The 22,382-nt window shown below is 40.9% G+C and overlaps 1 protein-coding gene across 2 annotated transcripts in view; it reads left to right on the forward strand.

Moving 5' to 3' along the window:
- The window catches only part of INVS (inversin), a 102,298-nt gene that overhangs the window by 50,554 nt on the left and 29,362 nt on the right, over positions 1-22,382 (forward strand). For both annotated transcript variants that reach the window (XM_081970089.1, XM_081970090.1), the window contains 4 exons: positions 3,462-3,571; positions 7,588-7,759; positions 11,940-12,095; positions 13,118-13,347. In XM_081970089.1, the coding sequence (XP_081826215.1) occupies positions 3,462-3,571; positions 7,588-7,759; positions 11,940-12,095; positions 13,118-13,347 (668 nt within the window). The remainder of the gene's footprint in view (positions 1-3,461; positions 3,572-7,587; positions 7,760-11,939; positions 12,096-13,117; positions 13,348-22,382) is intronic.

The raw sequence follows: 22,382 nt of genomic DNA on the forward strand, positions 1-22,382 counted from the left end.
GAGGCAGAGCCTCGAAGTTTCAAGCAGCAGCAAGCTACCTTGCTGCTGCTTACCACCCACCGTAATTCCCCCTCCCACATACGTATGTCACTGAGCCTTTGCTTTGATATGGGCTTCTCTTGCCCCAAATCTTGCATCACTCCTCCTCCCACCCCTCGCAGGGGTTTTTTCCCCTTCCACATGGAAAGCTCTCCTCGCATGGGGAGGTGGGGCGGGGGGAGCGGTTTTTTCACATCCAGCAACCAAGGTTGTTTAAACAAAAAAGGGGGGCCTGTCCATAAGTCTCCTGACCCCCTTCCCTGCTTCTCCTCCTTCCCTCCCTCCCCCAATCTTCGGAGAAGGATGAATCAGGGAGAGGGAGGGGAAGGGCCACTGACCAGGAAGCGAAGGGAGGGAGGGGATTTTCAAGAAAAGGTAGAAAGGAGCAACCCCCAGGCAGGAATGGAAAATCAAGGCAGAGTTTAGCGCCTTCCAGTTTTGATCCAGAGAGCCCACCCTCCCCAAATTTGAAAGAAGTGGCAGAGTTCCCATGACGTGTGGAAACAAGTGGGCTCAGCTGGCTCTCCCGGGATCTCCTCCCAGGGTGGGGTGGGGGGTGTCAGAAAAGTTGCATCCAGAGAAACTTTGTAAAGAGAAGCCAAAAGTCTCGGCTTTTGAGAGAGAGAGGCACCATCGCAGGCGCTTCCCATGGGTGAAAGAGCACGCCGAAAGCACCGCCCCACGGAGTGTGTCGGCTCCGGCCGCCCACTTGAAAGGCACCGGCTTCCGAAGCTTTGGGGATTGCGGAGCATCCGAGATTCCGAGGCTTTGGAGCAGAGCCCCTGGAGCTGCCCAGGTGGGGCCAGGCGAGTCCTCGCAAGCCGCTTAGACGCTGGCTGGGAGTTCGCTTGGGCAGCCCCGCGGGCAGGTGGGGGACGAGCCGAGGCAAGCCAGGTCTACAAGGGGGTTGGCGGTGCTTCTTTCCCACATCGCCTAGAAAAGCTGGCCCCCCTCCCTTCCCTCTACTCCCCCACCCCAACGCAGCTTCTCTCTCCCTCTCTCTCCCTCTGTGTGTGTGTGCGCGTACGAGCGAGCGAGCCTCCAAAGAGAAATCTGTAGATCTCTTGCCCTGGGCCGTGTCCCCTCTGTAAGCCTCCGAGGCGGAGCTGTGGGCTGTTGACCCAACTTTACCTGCCCTATGTCGCTTCCCTATAAAATCCCAGCACGGAGGGGGAGGGTGTTCTTTGGAGGGTGTATCACTACCTCTCATTCCCCCCTCCTGGGCTACATTCCCCCACCACTCGCTTAAACAATCTGCGTGGAACCCCCCATCCTCCCCCAAAGCAGCACATGCACCAAGGGAAGGCTCTCAGGTCAGCACGAACTGTGGTTAGTGGGAAGGAGCTTCCCCCCCGCCTGGTGGGGGCGATATTGGTTCTGGACTTTGGGTTACGGAACAAGCCGACTCGTTTCTTCCGCCTTCGCATGTTGGAATCGGACCGCCGGTGACTTTGCGGAGGGAGTGAGAGGACACCCAGCGCTTGAAACACGCAAAAACATCATTCTAACAAAGGGGCCACCTCCAGCACTCCTCTGCCGCCCCCCTTGCCTCTTAGCGCCTCCCCCCTTGCCTCTTAGTGCTCCCTAGGACAGTGATGGCAAACCTATGGTACGCGTGCCACAAGTGGCACGCGGAGCCAATTGTCAGGGCATGCGAGGCGCTGCCCTTTCAGCTGGCCAGCGCGCATGCGCATGCTGGCCAGCTGAGTTCACCTTTTTGAAAGCCATTTTTCGCCCTCCCCAGACTCCAGGGGCTTTATAGGAGCCTGGGGAGGGCGAAAAGAGCCTCCCCCCCCCGGAGGCCTCCTATAAAGCCTCTGGAAGCTGGGGAGGGTGAAGAAAGCATGTAAAAATGGGGGAGGGTCGCGCGTTGGCATGCATGCGTACTGGGGGGGTCGCAATTGCATTATGGGTGTGGCACGCCCGCACATGACCCCCCTGCGCTCCCCCCACTTGTGGCACGCGAGCCAAAAAAGGTTCGCCATCACTGCCCTAGGACATCCCACCGCCCCCCCAGAGGGCGGTACCACCCACTTTGGGTACCATTGGAATACGTCATGCCTTTGTCATGCCTTTTCACCCCACAAGTAATGGATAGGTGGAATGAATGGTGCGAACAATGGAAGACGTGTTGACTCGTATACGCCCCAGGGACTATCAAGAGAAACTTAATAAGTATTTGTTCAACCAACATGTCACCCCCTGTGTAGCGACCGGTAGGAGCCCAGCCAAATTACTTATGGGTCATCGCCTGAGTTCAAACTTAGAATACATCCAGATTATTCGATAGAAACCCTTTCAGACTGGGAAAATATGGTCAGAACATTTGATCAAGGTGACCGAGTATATTCCCAAATTATACCGGTCAACCTCTATGGGTGCCGGCACATATCACAGAAGTCACGCCCCATTCATATTGGGTGGAGCTCGAAGATGTATGACAGTGGCACCGACATATTGGCCAGCTTCGGATCCATGCAGTGGAACAGGGAGCTGGAAAAAGCAAACTGGGGTGGGGATCCAGAAGAGCAAGAGGGACGACAATGCAGGGAAATGGTATCAAAAGGACCAATCCAGTGCAGAATGAAGCACCTGTTATTGAGAGTCCACTGCCACGGAGTCCACCTTGCTGTCCTCCACCTCCAGCTGAGGGATATGACCAGTTGGACGCCCTGGAGAGCATTAGTAATCCATCTGATGTAGTTGAAGAAGCGCAGAGGAGGCAGTGGACAGGTGGGGGCAAGACAGAAATACAAGAGAGCTGCAGGTCAACACAAAGTCGTTGAAGACCAATGTATCTGGACAATTATGTTTGTGTTCCATATTAATGGAATATCCCGCAGGTGGTAAGAAGTGTTATGTCCATGCAGGCATGAGCAGAGGCTTTTCCTACAGGCGTGTAAGTGTAGGATGTATTTTAAAGTTACTGGTTAATTGGCTGAGGGCTTCCCTTTAAAAGGAGCTGTCGGCTGGAAACTGGATGTTGGTTTCTAGTCTGCTCTTATCTTGAATAAACAGCATTGTTGGAATGTGGCTCTTTGTCTCTTCCCCACTCACAACATTGCATCCATCTTTCACACTAATGAGTCTAGCAGCATCCCCATGGTCATGTGATAAAAATCAAAATTGGCAACTGGCATATATTTATAATGATGACATTGTCCTGTGGTATATGATCACCTTTTGCAACTTTCTGACAAGCGAAGTCAATGGGGAAGCCAGATTCATTTAACTGTATTACTAACTTATCAATTGCTGTGATTTACTTAACAACTGTGGCCAGAGAGGTCATAAAAATGGGACAAAACTCACTTAACAACTGTGTTGCTTTGCAATGGAAATTTTGGACTCAATTAGGGTCATAAGATGACTAGGTATATATTCATAAATTAATTGTGCTTTTTCTGCTTTTGATTTTTTAGGTCATGCAAAGATAGTCCATGTTCTTTTAGAAAGAAACAAAGTTGGAACAATCCTTTCTGATAGTCAAGGTGCAACACCTTTACATTATGCAGCGCAAAGTAACTTTTCTGTAAGTGAGATAAATGGTTTATTTGAAAATGTCATCCTGAATAGCATCAGACCTTTTTATCAGTCTAGTTTTAAGGTTGTGTTTTTTCATATTAAAGGTTGCAAAGAAACATTATTTTTTAAGTTGAAAGTAATATTTGGCATCATTTCATTTGTTCTAATGTTTTTTTTAATTAGAAAAATTTCTAAGACAAACTATGATATATTTCAAACATAGAATGGATGTATACAAGAAGAAAAAATATTCTATGAGGGTAACTTGGATGGAATGATGTACATTTAATGAGTTCATTGGAGTTCATTGGGATTTTATTGGTCTGAAAGTGAACTTTAAAGAATGTATGTTAAGAGGAAGTTTAAAAAAAGATGTATTCGAATGTTTTTACTTTAGAAATGTTTTGGGGATGGGGAAAAAGTATTTTCCCTCTCTCTTCACAGTCAAAGATTTATCGTATATAAATACAGGATATAATATGGCAAGTACCACTTTCAAATGCATTTTATCTACCCTCTCCATTTTGAGACTGACTTTGAATATTTAGTGTATTTTTATTGTGTTGCTTTTTTTTGATAATCTGTTTTGATAACATATTTTTTGAGTTTCAAAGAAATTTTCTTTTGCATACATATAGATAGCCCCTTTGTTCAGCACCATCATAATTTTGAACAGTCACTGATAAAATGATAAATTAATGGTTATCTGTGTAGATGGGAAAAAAAGTAAAAATTGGAAAAAACTTCAGATAATTCTAATTATATTTGACTTAAATACATTATAGTATTGTATTTATTCACTTTTAATGTTACTTGGAATATTAAACAATTATTTTCTTTCTATCACTATTAATAGAGTTGAAGAGTAGTATAGTACATAATGTTATTCTTAAAGAAAATGGGGTTCAAGTACCATATTTTTCGGAGTATAAGATGCACCTTTTTCCCTCAGAAAAGAGGCTGAAAATCTAGGTGCATCTTATACACTGAATATAGCATTTTTTGCCTCCCAAAACCCTGCCCCCTTCGCCAAAAGGGCCATGTATAGCCTTTAGGAGGCTTCTAGAGTGCTCCTGGGGGTTGGGGAGAACAAAAATGAATGAAAAATAGGCCGTTTTTTGCCTCCCCAGCGCCCAGGAACATTCAATAAGCCTCCTAAATGCTATGCATGCCCTTTTTTTTTGACAAAAAACAGGCCTTTTTTGGGAGGTCTGCAGAGTGCAAAAACTTTTTTTTTTAAATTGCCTCTTCAAAAGCTTGGTGTGTCTTATACTCCGGTGCGTCTTATACTCCGAAAAAATACAATAATTAGACATTGTAAGCATTTTTTTAAAAAAAATGAAAAAGGCTAATAAAAACACAAGTGTAGCTACATATATAAAAAAGTGAAATTTAGAAGTACAGTCAGTAAATAGATGCCAAAATTGAAATTAGTAAAGAAGAAAATGCAGATTAACTTTGGCTTAAGAAACTGAAGCTAGAGAACATTTAGTTTCTATTTCAATGTTTTACTGTTTAACATTATTTGCACACTATACACACACACACACACACACACACATATGAAAAGTGAGTAATTTCTTTCCAAATGTTCTTTTCAATTCTTGTTATTAATAATCTAAAGACAATTTAATAAATACTTTTATGTTTATTGTATCAAAAGAAACCCAGATCTGAAAAGATAAGCATTTGGATAGATTAACAAAGCAGGAAGGGACTTTGTAGGTCATCTAGTCCAAGCCCAAGCAGGAGACTCTACAGCATCCCATTTACAACATTTACTTTTTACATTGTAGTTTATATTATATTTTACATAGAATTTAATATATTCACTTAATATTCAGGATAAAAAAAGTACCTCTGTCAAAAGCAATAGACATAATGTATCAACGTATTATCCAATTTCTTTCAATTAATACTATGAAAATGACCTATTGGATATAAAAGAATTAGCTAATTTATGAGCTATTGAATTTCCAAATAACCATAATTTAGAATTTCTTAGAGGTATTTAATTAGATATTTTATAATGAATTTATATTTTTAAGCAAATACTATAAAAATCATTAGATCAAGAATAATCACAGTAAAACAATTCTATGTAGTTAAACGGCTTATTAAGCAAACTTCATTTAAAAAGCTTCAAAGTAATAAATAATTGTAGCTAAAACACAAATATGCTGTTAAAACCATTTTTAATCTATAGAAGTATTGTTAATTTCTAAATTAGATAATATTTCATTAAATATTTAAAGATAGGGGAAAGTAATGAAAAATAACAATGTAAATAAACCTCAGACACTTCATTAAAACCTTTTCATTCATTCTTTCTCACACAAATGATTCTTCCTAATTGAATTACATTGTTAAATAATTAAAGAAAGTAATTTAATCAGGCTGTTTTCAGCTGATGAATAAAGAATTTGTTTAACAACAATTTGTGTAAACTTGAGTAATATAAAAATAATTCAGCATATACAGGCAATGTTCGATTTACAATTTATTTAGTGACAGCTCAAAGTTACAATGGAATCGAAAAAAGTGACTTATGACTGGTCCTCCTACTTATGACTACTGCATATCCCATGAGGCTGGGGAGAGCAGAAATGAGCAAACAATTGGCCTTTTTTGCTAAATTTTGCACACACACCCAGCTCCCAGGAGCACTCTATAAGCCTCCTAAAAGCTATGCATGCCCTTTTTTTGACCAAAAATGAGCCTGTTTTTGTGAAAAACTGGCCATTTTTTGCTCATTTTCTCCCCTCCCGGAACACTCTACAAGCTTACTAAAGGCTATTCATGCCCCTTTTTTGAAAAAAAAGAACGGGCCTGTTTTTTGCTGAAAACAGGCTGTTTTGGGGAGTTCTGCAGAGTGCAAAAACTTTTTTTTAATTGTGCCTCTTCAAAATCTTGGTGCGTCTTATACTCCAGTGCATCTTATACTCTGAAAAATCCAGTATATTTGTATTAATTTATTTACAAAATGTATTAGCCGTTTGTAATCATATGCATACACATATAGTACTGTACAAAAGTGTTAAACAAATGTGCAAAAATGCTTTAAATTAAGAATTCTTTCAAAAGTAGTAGTATTAATAGTTTATTTTTATCAATTAACAAAATGGAAAGTAAATGAACAGAAGAGAAATCCAAATCAATTCAATATTTAGTAGTAGAGTTCGATTGTTCTTCACTCAGTTTTAAGCCTACCACACAGCTGTTTCTGTTTTGTGTTTCACTCTACATATGAAATTGATGTTATTAGCACCTGCTTGGTGTAATTGGTTAATCACACATATACCTCTAATCCTACAAAATCCCTGACTTTGTGCAAGTATAAGAATTGATACTGTTTTGAAAGCAAAGAGTGGTCATATCGAATATTGATTTGCTTTGGATTTATCTTCTGTTCATTTAATTGCCATTTTGTTAATTGATAACAATAAACTATTATTGTTACAATAAACTGTTATCTATTTCTGAAAGCATTCTTAATGTACAGCATGTTTGCACAATTACCTAACACTTTTGTACAGTACTCTGTGACACATGTTAATGCCAACTGTTAAAATTCAAATACAGAAGGAGAGGGCAGCAGCAGAATGGGGTGGGGGGAAGGTGAGATCTGTTTTTACTCAATCAACCATCTCCACTGAGGTGCTACTCCTCCCTCATTGCCCCAAGCTAACTGGGAGAGCCAGGTCTTTAGGTCCTTACAAAAGGTCAGGAGGGTTTGGGCTGATCTCACTCCGGAGGGTGGGGGTGCAAAATGTTTAGAGGGCAACAGCAGAGAAGATTCTTATCATGGACCCCGCCACCCGGAATGATCAGTTTGGACAGGACCCACAGCAGGCCTCCTCTGTTGGCAAGGTTGGGATGGGCCAATCCTAGTGGAATGAGATGGTTCCGCAAGTAGTATCATTTATTTTAAAAAAATATTTTTTTCATTTATAATTTGAATATGCAATTATATTACAGAGTAATTTCAAAACCAATCATACTCAGTGAATATTTCTATTGTAGGAAACTGTAGAAGAATTTTTTAAACATCCTTCTGTGAGAGATGACTCAGATCTTGAGGGAAGAACTTCTTTTATGTGGGCAGCTGGCAAAGGTAGTGATGATGTCATCCAAACAATGTTAAAACTAAAACTGGTCACCGATATCAACATGGCAGATAAATATGGTGGCACAGGTAAAAAATTCTTTATATGTGTGTATGTATGTAGCTAAGATTTATGATTTACAATTATGATTTACAAACATAAGTTACATATGCTAGTTTCTCAATTCACTGAGGAAGATAATAGTTTACGCAGTTGTTTCCTAAGGAATATAACTGCATAACTAGTATTTGAGATTAATTCAAAAGGACAGAATACTTGCTATAGAGTATCTAGGCTCTATTGTTCTTGTTATTAAGTTTTACACATTAGATTAGTTTATTCAATTGTTTGTTTAATTTTATGTATTTTTAATTTATTAATTTTCCAAAGACTCATCATGTATGACCCACGAGTAGAGAATCCAAGGAATGAAGTTAGTGTTTCTGTATTGTAAGCAATTGCTCATTTCTGTTAAGTCATTAGCTTAGCATTTATCAGATATACTTAATAGGGTTTTTAAGTACACCAACAAATTCCCTGGGAATATATATCTTTTACTATCTTAAATGTGCAACAATTAATAATTGTCCAGAATATTTGTACACTGTCTTCTTTAACTTTTTCTCACTTTCTAGAAAACAACTTTTTAAAGAATCACACAAAAATAATTTATGACTTTACCACCCCTCATTTAATACTCCTTAAAGTATTCACTAATATAGTGTTACCATGTACCTATTACCCAATCACAACAATTTAAGTCAGTTTAAATTGACTTCAAATGTTTTGTTTATATTTGATAAAAGGACTTTTTGATAAGCTGTTCTTAGTAATGGAGGAAAAAGCTTGGGAAGCATTGAGTATAATATTATGCATATGCGACATGCTATTTCTTTCAAAGTTAAGCAGTATTATACAAAATGCAAAAAAAGAAATGCTAATAATGTGGAAAAGAATTAAAGGCAGAAGATTTAAAAATTAATTACATCTAATTTATATCAACCCCATTCATGATATCTTTCTATATTTGCAAATCATTCTTGCCTCTTAAAAGAACTAAAGGTGACAAGTTGGCATGCTGAAAGTCTCAGGCCACACAAAACCATTATATAAACAAAGAGTAGATGCTTTCTACTTTCCAGGCTGTGGGGAAGAAAAGCTGAAAAGTCTGCTACCAGAACATGATAGAAATTTAAAACATGAAGCCAAAATATCCATCCATCTAGCGATCTCCATATACATGGATGTTGACTTCTTTATTGGATTCCTGTGTTCTGTAGTAGCTGATCTTCTCCGTAAATACGGTATGACCATGTATGTACCATCTTATCATGCTGAATTGTCAAATGCTCATCCATCCTATCCCAACTTTATCTCTCCCAGTTGCGTCTTTCTTCCTTTTCATTTTGTAATTTAATACTGCACGTATTCTTTCTAGTAGATTAAACCATCCCAATCAAGTGGCATCTCAATTTTATATTCAGTCCATCTAATTTATCACCCATTTGGTCTGATTCTTTCTTTCCTTTTCATACATGGACTTCTTAAGCAATTTATTCCCACTTAATTCAACTTTTATCCTGAGATATCTGATTTTCAATATACTGTAACAAAGTTATTAATGGTATGGCACAACGGCTCTGGGCAAAACTAGAGAAGCAGTTTTCTTTTTTTTCTGTGTGTGTGTGATTTGTTTTTCAAGTTCCCAGTCTTTCTACACCCTTGGGATTTTCTAGTGGCCTGCATTCCAAGTATTGACCACAGCCAATACTGTTTATTTTTTCAAGATGAATCAAGATTGACTAGGTACTGCCACCACCTGCTGGAAGAACTGAAGTTTTTTTTTAAAAAAAAACTATCCCTTACCTTTTCATATCTTTTTTAAAAACAATTTTTATTTGTTTTTGAACAAAGACAAACAAACATAAAAATTAAAAACCCCATCTTCCATTATAAATTGTAGAAAGTGTGTCAGTTGGTTACAGTATTTCCATGCATCTCTTCCATAGTCAACCACCTACTTTTCATATCAAATCACATATTCTAAATTCACCTATATTCATATACATCACAATTATTATATCTCAACCTTAATTTGACTATAATTGTTTTTATGTCCTTTTATATATAATATTCAAAATCTAGAATAGGATTATATGATCATTCCATTAAATCATCCTAAAATCATCCAATCACAATACATCTTTATAACGTATTCTAGATAAAGCTTTTAAACCTCTCATAATCTCCATACATTGTTTATATAAAATTTCATATTATCAAACTAATATATCTATATGTATTGTTATCATTATTTAACTATAGCTATTTTCCCTTCATTTTATACATACTACTAGTAAACTAAATTTAGCTTAATTTTTATTATATGTTTTCATTGCATCAGCGTGCATCCCTCTAGCAATAGTACGGTCTTATATCTCTTGCCCTTTGTAGCATTAATGTTCTAGTTATTTTCTTAATAAATCTTGTATAAATCTTCCTTGGCAACATGCTGTTCCTTTTGTATCTCACAAAAGCTTGAAACCCAACATCTGCTCTTTCCATCAGCTTATCTTTGGTTATTGCTAGTGCTTCTATCAAGATTTCTCTCCTTATCTCCATCAATTTTTCTCTCTTTTCTTCTTCTGTGTTTTGAAGTCTGGGGTAGAGTTCCAATCCATCTATCTCCCCTTTCCATATTCCGCTCTTGCCATTACCAACCATGCTCATTTTGTTGTCAGTATCCACAGTTTTCTTATCTCTTTGCTCATTGTTTTCTTCCTTCTTTTGAACTCTATCCTCCACTTTCTTCATTTGGTAAACATCCTCAATTTCTCCATCACATTTTTCTGTTTTGTATTCCATATTCTCCAATCTCTTTTCAATTCTCTCTGTCACAACTAATAGATTTTGAATTTCAAACATAATCATTTGCAATGTTACAGTTTCTTTTTCCTGCTGGGCCATTCTTTCAGTTTTGTAGATACTGCCACTATAGGGTTCAAGGCTATTTTAATAAACAGGTTCATTTAGGTTCATTCATTTGCTATCTTTCAAGTCAAAATATTGTCTTCCCTCCAATAGCTAGTGATAGAACTTCCAAAAAGCATCTGTATAAACAACTTGTGCTCTTCCTATTATCACTGTCAGTAAACAAGCTGAAAGAACCTTGACTCTCAAGTGATCAAAGAGAAAGAAGAAAAAAACAATGTATCCAGCCTCCAGCCTCTAAGTGCAGTGTAACTGCTTTTCCTCCTGTTGTTACAACCCTCTTTATAATCCTTCTTATTTTCTTCTTTATATTCCAAGCTTAAGAAAGAAAGAAAAAACCTTAAATGGAGATCAAAAACAATCCAATCAATCAAATCAAGCATAATTTTAAAAAGGAGAATTTTATTCCTTAGGTGTAAGCAAAAGTGAAAAAGAAGAAGAAAGAATTAATCCATTCAGGTTAAAAAATAGGGAGCCCCTGCAAAAGTTCCATCCATGAAAAAAAAATTAGAAACTGGATAACACACTAAGTTCAATGCAGATCAATCTCGCCGCCTACAGTCTTTTGTCTTCAATCTTAACTTAACTTAAATTTTTTTCTTGGGTAGTCTCTTCCTCTAATAATAAAATTTCCTCACCAATTCGACACACTTTCTCTTTTTGCTTTCTTCCCGCTCCGGAGCTCTCCCAACTTCAGCAGCTTCATTAGCTGCATTTCTGTCGCTGGAAAAAAAGGCTGTTCCTGGATGTTTCAGGGACTTTGCGATGTCCCTGAGATCAGCAGGAGGTGCCCTTCTCAATCACCATCTCTGCGGGACAGTTTAGGTACAAATGGACCATCCAGTGGCAGGAATTCGACTGCGATCTCGGAACACCAAGATTGCATGTCGTGACATCAGCTGTCTTCCCTCCATATCTTTATTTTAATGTATGTTAAATATGGGATTTGAATTCCCTTGTTGTTTGAATTTATATTCATTATTATTTAACAAAGTTGCTGATTTCAATGATAGCATCAGATTTTATTTGATCTAGATTTATATCAGAGATCCTAGATACATATGTTCAGTTTATATAAATTTAATATGTATAGATGGAAGTAAGATGCAACTGAATGGAACAAGCATGAGACAATGACAAAACAAATAAATGAAGAGAGCGCTGTCCATCTGCATATAAATATCAATCCTTCATCTTAGTGTCTGGTTTATGTTTTGTTATATTCATTACTTTAATTAAACACCTTTTAATAACTGCATTCTCTTTGATATCTTTCAGCATTACATGCTGCTGCTCTTTCTGGCCATGTTAGCACTGTGCAATTGCTTCTAAAACATTATGCTCAGGTAGATTCTGCTGATGTAATGAAACACACTCCTCTTTTTCGTGCTTGTGAAATGGGACATAAGGAAGTAATACAGACACTCATTAAAGGTCAGCTGCCTACATTTTTTCATAAACATATGGCTGTTTTTAGCTTTAGAGTTGAGCAAAGTAATGATAGCTCATACTGTGAATTAATTTGTGACTGATAATGGAAAAACAATATTTTAACCAACATTTTTGTGAAATATTTCAGATGTGTTTAAGGGATCCTGCTCCTGAAAATTTTAAATTTTGAAGAGTTAGTAACTTATCTGTGTAGAGGGAAATAGACTGATAGGAATTCTCAGCTATAGGATCAAATTCTGGTTTTCAGTATTATAAGTATTCTATGTAATTTGGGTTAGCATCTTATTATCATTTGATACCTAATCATTGGCAACATGGATAGAATTTTTAGACTGCCAAATTTTCAGCTAATTGATTAAAAACTTAATTATGCATCATCTATTCTTACTATCAATCTTCATGGTCCTAAACAGTTTTGGGGGAACTCTTTATTATGTGATCTGTCTGCAGATTTTAGATATGTCTTAGAATTTACTCAGGATAAGAAAATAATCAGAGAAAGGAACATTAAATATAAAAATGAGAAAAGATTCTTTTTTATACCCAGGTTTAACATAGCAGTTCTATATGGGAAGTGTAACAGAGGCCCCATCGTTTGCCAAATGATTGTAATACCATTGTACCTTTAATATCAGCTAGTTAATTCTCTAGATGCAAGGGAAGAACAGTGAAGGAAAAATAAATGTAAAAATATGTATCATACCAGATGGCAACTCTTTGCTCAGGATGCCAATTTTTTTTGTGGGAAGAGATAAATAAATTTGATTACAGATGTGTATCTGCCTTTTGTGTGCATGTACAAAACATACTTTCATTGGGATTGTCAGTAAGTAGATTCATTGGCAATCTGCACATAAACACATCTCAAATCTGCCATGACAGGACTCTGAAAGTGGGACCTTGAGTAAGAAAGTTGAAAGGACATATGTATAGCCTCACCATACTTAGTTTGTTAATAAGCAACTGAGGCAGACTTCCTGGATTAACATATTTTATTATTGCAGGAGGAGCAAGAGTTGATTTAGTTGATCAAGACGGCCACTCTCCCTTACACTGGGCAGCTCTAGGAGGAAACCCTGATGTTTGCCAAATATTGATAGAAAATAAAATCAATCCTAATGTACAGGATTATGCAGGTAGAACTCCACTGCAGTGTGCTGCTTATGGTGGCTATATTAATTGTATGATGGTACTATTGGAAAATAATGCAGATCCAAATATTCAAGACAAAGAGGTATGTGCTGTTTTACTATATTATTTATGATAGTATACATAACACCTTGCTATTGGAATATATTGTTTGGGTAGCAAGCTTTATCCAAGCTTTAGCATCAAATTTCACTAGAAATTAATAGAGTAAAAACTGAGTATCATTATATACCTAGTATGCTTGGAGAATTTACATTAGAAAATAATTTCCCATTCATTAAATTAAATACTTTTTCCAAGGGAAATTGCAAGTGTTGTTGATCTTGTCCAAATAAGAATTCTGGCATGGAAAGATAGGGAGATTTAAACCTTGCATTTCAATGTTGTTCTCATCCAAATCACTGCAAATATATGCATACAGAGCAAAAAAAAACATTAATTAGAGCAAATAGGCTGCCTCCTAATATAAACTGCATATAGTCTCCTCTCTCCTGCTTAAAGGAGAGAAAATGTTAAAGACCAATTCTGCTAACTTTCTATCCTTATGCATGTACCATGCACCTGATCCAAATGAGCTCCCCTTGCTGTTTTCTATATTAGTTGGGGGGGGGGGGGGAAGAGAACTACCCTGGAGAAGCTGAGAATGAGTAAAGAGAAGAAGCTGTGAAGGCTAGATAAGAATTATTTGATATTATTCAATCAATAAGGCTGATTCATTATTTTAGGATAATTTTAAACTAACGGACCATTTGGATAATCATAATCTCAAATATCAAGAATTAAAGTGCTGAGTGCAGTTTTGGGGAGTTATCATGTTAGAAATTTTGAGATCAAGTAAGTTTGGTGGGGAAATGATTTGTGGGTTACGATGGAGGATGAAGAATAATTTTTATCAGAAGATTCCAAAAAAGAAACTTGTAGAGGTATGATAAGGAATGTTGTGATCAGTTAATTTTGCCCTTCTCTAGGAACCACCCAAAGCCCTTGGTTAAATAAAAATCCTAAAACAGAAAAGAATGGAAAAAAGAATAAAAAGTGCAGAAGAGAGAAAAAAGAAAAAGAAAGGAAATAATAAAGAAAAGAAAAAGAAATACACAAAAAATATTTCCAAACTTCATTGCAACAAAGAAACAGATATCTCTTCATCCCATATACCATCATTTATCTATAAGAAAACCTATAAAACATCATTTTTTTTCAATCTCATTGTCAACAAAAGTCATAAATTTGCAAACTTTTGCAAAAATGTTTATTTTAATGTTGAACAAACAAACCAACTTTATATCACTTCCTTTTATTTCTTAACCTTTAATTCAGAGTATCCTTGGGTTTGATTTCTCTTCAATTATTTTTTATCATATCTTCCATATATTTTAAAAGCTTTGACTAAGTTCTGTAATCCAGTAATAAAATATTTTTCAGGTCCTGGTTCATAATTTCTTTTTAATTTTTAAAATTTCAGCCATTTTCTGTTTTATGTCCAGGAAAGCATGCTTTTCCAAATCATTGTTTTGGCCTATCGTTTGTATTTCCACTTTTCATATTTTCTCTGTCTTATCTCTGTTAGATGAAATTTGTTCCAAATCTATCATTCCATTAACTTTTTTAGACATCATCTATCATAGAAGCAGGCATCATCTTTTGAAGTGTTATTACTAATTTCTGGCTCCATTCTTCAAGCATCTCCTTTAATATTTCCAGTGTTACAATATTTTTGTTATTTTGTAAATTCCCGTATTAACTGATATCAAGAACAAGATTGGATTTTTTCCATTTGCTTAGTCTCTTTAGCTCCCTCTAGCATCCAATTTAAAAAATCATCACTTATCTTACAATAGCCAAGATTGTAATTAATTAAGTCTGTTTACTATAAAAATCTACTTATTTTTTTATAATTAATCCCTAATCTTGTAGTAGAAACCAATGTCCACATTTATCTAGCCCTTAATCCATGTATAACTTTTTTAGATCAAAATCTTATTTAGCTTATTGCTGTTGTTTCAATTTCTTTAATTTCTTAATCTTATATATTTTTTCTTTTGTTCAGAATTAAAGATAAACTTTACTGTCAGATCTCTTAGGAAAGAAAGACCCTCCACTCTATTTTGGTGAAGTGGCAGGTTCTTTTACTAAAGGTTGCTGGTTGCAGTAATATCAGGCTAGAACTAAGATTCCCACGCAAAAAGTTATAAATTTTCCCCTCCTCCCAGCCCAACCCTCTTAACCAGCTTGTCTTCAGCCAGTGGAGAGCTGCATAGATGTTTTGAGAATCGCTGAGATGTTTGGGGCAACCCACATTCCATTCTCAGGATATGTGGCCTTGGAGACTGGCACAAACTGGTCCTGTACTTCTCTGGTTTTCATCAGACTTCCATTCCCCCCTTCTAATTTCCCATCACATCTCTATACATTTATTGCTCATTTTGTCCCTCTGCCCCTTCCCCCTAATTTTAGATGAGGCAAGGCACAAAGCCATGTGTGGTGAAGTTTTTCTTTCTAATAAATAAAGTCAAAACTTTATTTTTTATTTAAAAAAGAATTAGAAAATAGTGCTTTTTACACTGGATACTCCAAATACAAAGCTTCAGGACTGAAATAAATATTGACTTGCTGCAAGGAGAAAGGGATGATTTTGGGAGTACAATTCCAGTGAGCTTCTTGGTTATGATAGCCTGTCTTCATTCACAATACTACAGTCTCCCTGCCAGTATGAATGCGAACCTGTGTTTGAGTTTGAATTCAGACCTTCTGCCAACCATGCACTTTATCAGGTCTGCTTGGAATATAGAAATAAGCTTTATTTTTTGAAAAGGCGAATTCAGAACTACAGTTCAATGGAACATAGACATGCCAGGAATCTGCAGCACAGTGGTGGGTTTCAAAATTTTTTAGAACCTATTCTGTAGGTGTGGCCTGTTTTGTGGGTGTGGCTCAGCGGTCATGTGACCGTGTGAGAGTGGCCAACTTGTAAAATGTAGTGAAACTCACTTAACAACGCCCTTGCTTAGCAACCAAAATGTTGGCTCAGGAACTCTGGCATTTGAAGTGTGCAAGTCTTAAAGCTGTTAAGTTACAAGACCCTTGTACCCCTAACCCTTTACAAAAAAAACCCAGGGGTGTTCAAACTTGGCAGCTTTAAGACTTGTGGACCTCAACTCCCAGAATTCTTCCTTCCCTCACTCAGCTGCTATCGCCAGGGAGACACTAGGACAAGCGAGGTTTTGGAAGAGATTTTCCGTCCCCCTCCAGAGAGCCCATGCCAAAAGCTTGGGGAGGGAGATCCAGAACTGACTGCATGGGATTGTGCAGCCACTGCTGTGAAAATGTCTGTTTTGCCAGCCGCAGGAGTGAAGAAAAGAAGCTGGTCTTTGGAAAGAACCATCCTTCCCCCTCCAGAGAGCCCATGCCGGGAGAGAGGAAGCGGGCTGGTTTGAATGCGGGCGAGCGGGCAGTTTAGTGGCCAGTGAGTGCCTCCTTCACTCATTCAGGCAGGTAGAGATAGAAAGGAGGTATGTGATAGCCGAGGGCTTTGACCTTGGTGGCAGGGGTATTTTCTCTCACACCATCTTTCTCTCACACCTCCTTTCTTTCTCCGCCTGCCTCTTTCACTCTTTCGGGCAGGCGGAGAAAGAAAGGAAGTGCTCAATACCCGAGGGTGAAGGAGCTCTCCTTCGCCCTTGGTGGTGGGGGTGCTTTCTCTTATGCTTCCTTTCTTTCTTCACCTGCCCGAATGAGCAAAGGAGACGCTGGCCCCAAACCACTCGCTCGCCCGCATTCAAACCTTTCCGCCTCCTGTCTCCCAGCATGAGCTCTCTGGAGCAGGAGAGAAGGTTTTTTCCAAGATAGACTTCTTTCCTTCCCTCCTGCAGAGTCAATTGTTACGGTTAGGGCACAGACCGTTCAGCGGTGACAGGGAAATGGAGGCTTCTTTGCTAGCCTCCCAGCTGGCAAAACACATTTTCACAGCGGCAGCTGAAGCACAATCCCAGGCAGTCAGTTCTGGTTGTCCCTTCCCCAAGCATGTCCCGTTGCTGCTCAGTCACTTTTGCTGAATCCGGCATGGTGGCCATCATTGGCAGCTGCTTCTTGCCATCGCCATCTCCTTCGCTCTTTGCCATTGTGCCTCCTTTGCTCGTTCGGGCATGCGGAGAAAGAAAGGAGGTGTGTGATAAAGCACCCCCTCCCCAAGGGCGAAGGGTGCGCCTCAGCTATCGTACACCTCCTTTCTTTCTCTGCCCGCCCAAACAAGCAAAGGAGGCCCTGCTGCTTGCCCGCGTTCAAACCAGGCCACCTCCTCTCTCCCCACAGGAGCCCTCTGAAGGGGGAGGGAAGGTCTCTCCCAAGACCTGCTTCCCTTACCTTGGGGCGCAGTTCCGGGATGGCGGGATATTCTTTTTTTTCATCGGTATGGGGGCATAGCCTTGACCCCTGCCTTCCTGCCCCCTTCAGTCCAGCCCCACGTAATCTCCCTGCCACCCCACCGACCTGGAGACATTCCTGGCTGCAGTTGGCATTCTCCTAGTGATCCTTACTGACTGCATCCCCAGAGCGGTCACATGGTGGCAGCGCGTGGTCTGCTGACCAACCCAGGGGCCACCAGGATGCCCGGAGAGGAAAGATCCGCAGGAGAAAGCTAACTGCTGCCGGCAACAGGGCACAAAGGAGCAGCCGCCCAGCAGCTGCCGCATCCTGTTGCAGCCATCCAGGGTGGCCTCGATGTCCTGCCTCCCTGCCACCTCAAGCCCTGTGCAACCTCCCGCCAACCCACTGACCTCGGAACACTCTGCTGGATGGCCTCTCCTTCGTGTCCTGTTGCCGTCTGCAGCTGCGTCCGGGCAGGTGCTGCATCCCCAGAGCAGTCACATGGCAATAGCACATGAGCTGCTGACAATCCCGGACCACCTGGTTGCTTCTGGAGGGGGAGGCAGATGGGCAACATTCCGCCCCACCTTCCTGGCCATCTGAAGCTTTGGAGCTTCGGCTGAGCGGGCAAAGGAAGTGGGTGGGCGGGGCAAGCCTGGTGTGGATGGGCGGGAGGAGCGAGTGGGGAGGGGCAGGCTAGGGGAGGAAGTGTTCCAGTACGGGGGTTGAGGGGGTTGAGGGGAGCAGCAGCTCTGAGCTTTGCTCTCCGTTTTACTCTCTTCTTCTCCTTTCTTAATACCTTTTTAAAAAAATTTTAAAACTTTTTAACTTTTAACTTTGCTCTCCTTTTTACTCTCTATTTTTATTCTTTTAAAAAACCACTCTTCTATTTTTAATCAATTTTTAACTTTTAACTTTTAAATTTGTTCTCCTGTTACTCTCTATTTTTATTCCTTTTAAAAAACATTCTATTTTTAATCAATTTTTAACTTTTAATTTTTAAATTTAATTTTTTTAAATTTTACTACCTGAGAGGCTCATCTTTTACTCCAGCTTTTACTCCAGTTTTTACTCCAGGTAGTAAAGCCTTTAGTGAATGAGAGGAAAGTTTTCTCTACTAAGCAACAAACTTGCTATCCATGGCTGCGACAACACCCAGACAACCCAAGATAAAATACTTTTTTCAGATAATGGACACTGCAAACTCTCTACTGCAAAGTGATAAAACAGACCAAGACAGGTCTCCTACTTGGAACCACGGGATGGCCTCTCCCAGGGGAAAGAAAACAAAGACAGCACAGTGCTCACCAAGCAGTAAGGAAGGTGGAACTGGATTGCAGGGGCAGCAGAGAATTGATGGATACTGTCAGCTTGTTTCTCCAACTGTGGGTTGTGCATCCTCCCCCCTTCCCCAGCCGGACAGCTGCGAGGTTTCGGCACTGTTTGGGGAAGCACAGCCTGAGAGAGTCAGTTGGGAGGTCTGCTGGGAGGCTCACAAATCCCTCTGCATACTCGGAAGACAAATGACTCAGCAACTTTAAGTGAGTCAGCTCCATGCCGGGATAAGGGATTAGAAATTCCAAATTTAATTCCACCGCTTTCTGGTGGCCCTGCCCCAATGGAGGCCCTGAAAATGATTGGAGAAGAAACTGGGCAGCAGACAAGGAAAAGGAGCAGATCTCCCGTTGACTTGGCTTTTCAACCTCTCTTGAAGCAATCTAAGATTGATGACTTTGTTTTGATTCAGTCTTCTGGTCGGGGAGCTTCTGAAGGTGCCATCCCCCTAGCTGAGAATGAAGACTTACCTGAAACTGGGGCCCCTAACCACCCCTTGCATGAGCCTACGCTTGTAGACCTTTTGGCTCAGCAATGTTTTCTGGTTGCAGAAACTACAGCGAGCATTCAGCTCCAGCTTGATAGAATAGTAAGTACTTTAAACTACTTAGTCTCCTGGATTACCAGTGGGTGTTCTGGGAGGATCACTCGGCAGTCGGTGGTGGCGACAGGGTGTTCCCTACCAAATCCCAGGGAAAGCTTTAATAAAAGCACTGGCCAACAAAATCTTGGTCAACAAAATTCTATTAACAGACTTAATTCCGCATCCTATGACGAGATTAGCCACCTGGTCTTACAGCCAAAACAGGTGGCCCTCATCATTAACCCCATTAAGGCAAATTACCTTACTGGAGTTCAATACAGCTGGCGAGGGGTCATCTATTTAAGTTACTGGGGCTAAAAGCTGATGATCTGAAGAACGTCGAACCCTTACCCTCCCCTGAATACTGCTCCAGAGTGCTACTTAGTTTCGACAATTCCAACATTCCAAAACTACTGTTCAGAAGAGGATCCTGGTTAAGATCCTTTGGCATCCTGCCAAGAAGAGTCTTCAAAGACATATCGATTAAGCCACTTTTGAGTAACTGACAACTTGTGAGTGGCAGGAAATTTATTTCCTGCCACTCACCAAAAGATCTACCAAAAGATCCTCAGTGGCATATATTAATGAGCCAACTTTGAATGCTATCCCAGACAATGCACCATATATTAGCTATATACCTACTTCTGCAAAACCCTCAGCTGGCGTTCTCTCAGACGGTAGGCTAACTGCTCCTCCTACAACTGGCCAAATCAGCCCCCCGCAGCATGTAACATCTTACCAGGAAGCTTCCCTCAATTTGATCAGCTGGGAAGAGGTGGCCCCAAAAGAAGTGACATCAGCTCAGGGCACCCAAGGTCTCTTGGTTGATGGGTCCAGGTCAATGTCTCTGGGATTCCACCTATCTATGGGACTGATCTGTGTCAAGATGGCTTTTGGGACCAGGAGGAGACTCAGCTCTTTGGCTCCTTTAGGGCGCTTCCTCAATCGGAAAGAGCCCAAATCACAAAGCGTCTGGATGCAGTTAAGTCCAAGCTTTGGAGTCTATCACTTTCTGACAAGGATTCCTTTGGACCTCAGAGATTTTATACTGATTTACCAATGGAAGCTCCATTGGCATTTTCTCCAAAATGTTTAATTCATAAATAATAATAATAATAATAAATATTTATTTCTTAGCCGCACCCTCTCCCGAAGGACTCGGGGCGGCGTACAACAAAACATAGGAAATAAATATATCGACATACATATAACAAAACATATACCAAGACATATATACGACATATACAAGGAGGAGGTGAACTGATAGATAAAAACAAGTAAAAACACAATGTTTAAAAACCCCTAAATAAATTGAATGCAATTAAAATACCCCAAATAAAAAACCCGTCAGGAGCGATATAGTTGGATCAAAGTTGAGCCAGGCCAGCAACTTGAAAAAGGTGGGTCTTGAGCTTTACACGAAAGGAGCGGAGGTCAGAGGTATTCCTAATATCCGGGGGGAGGTCATTCCACAGGGCTGGGCCCGCCACAGAGAAGGCTCTACTCCTAGGCGCCGCCCCTCGACACTGTCTGGTGGACGGCACCTGGAGGAGGCCCTCTCTGTGCGAGCGGATTGGTCGCAGGGATGTATGGGGCAGAATACGATCCCGCAAGTAACTAGGTCCTAAGCCATGGAGCGCTTTAAAGATTGTTATCAAAACCTTGAAACGCACCCGATAGACCACAGGAAGCCAGTGCAGCTCGCGCAGGAATGGTGTCACATGGGAGTACCTAGTACTCCCCATAATTACCCGCGCGGCTGCGTTCTGGACCAACTGTAGCCTCCGGGTGCATTTCAAGGGAAGCCCCATGTAGAGAGCGTTACAGTAGTCCAAGCGAGACGTCACCAGCGCATGAGTGACTGTGCGTAAGGCGTCCCGGTCCAGTAGGGGGCGCAATTGGCGCACCAGGCGAACCTGGTGGAATGCCCCCCTTGCCACGGCTGTCACATGGTCATCCATGGACAGCCGGGCATCCAGGAGGACGCCCAAATTGTGCGCCCGCTCCACGGGGGCAAGTTGAATGCCCCCGATGGCCAATGATGGAATTAATTGGCTGAACCGGGGAGCCGGTACCCACAGCCACTCCGTCTTGGAGGGGTTGAGTTTGAGTCGGTTGTCATCCATCCAGATCCGTACGGCTTCCACACACCGGGACATCACTTCGATGGCCTCGTTGGGGTGGTTCGGGGTGGAAAAGTACAGCTGAGTATCATCAGCGTACAGATGGTATCCCACCCCGAAACCACGGATGATCTCACCCAGCGGCTTCATATATGTGTTGAACAGGAGTGGCGAGAGGACCGACCCCTGTGGCACCCCACAAGTAAGGGGGCGTAGGGTCGACCTCTCCTCCCCTGCCAACACACGCTGCGTCCGGCCAGAAAGGTAGGAGCCGAACCACCGCAAAACGGTGCCCCGGACCCCCAACCCCTCCAGCCGGCGCAGCAGGATACCATGGTCGATGGTATCAAAAGCCGCCGAGAGGTCTAATAGGACCAGGATAGAGGAACAACCTCTATCTCTGGCCCTCCAGAGATCATCCGCCAACGCGACCAAGGCCGTCTCCGTGCTGTGACCGGCGCGGAAGCCGGACTGGCGCGGGTCTAGATAATCATTTTCCTCCAGATGCCATGGAAACTGGTAGGCCACCACACTCTCTACAACCTTCGCCAAAAAGGGAAGGTTGGAGACAGGACGATAATTGGCCAGCTCCAAAGGATCCAGGGAAGGCTTCTTGAGCAAGGGTCTCACCACCGCCTCTTTCAAGGCGGCCGGGAGAGACCCCTCGCTCAGCGAGGCGTTCACTAGGTCCAGGAGCCAGTCGCATGTAACCTCCCA

The sequence above is a fragment of the Natrix helvetica genome, assembly GCF_964273705.1.
Source record: "Natrix helvetica genome assembly, chromosome: Z".
Lineage (NCBI taxonomy): Eukaryota > Metazoa > Chordata > Lepidosauria > Squamata > Natricidae > Natrix > Natrix helvetica.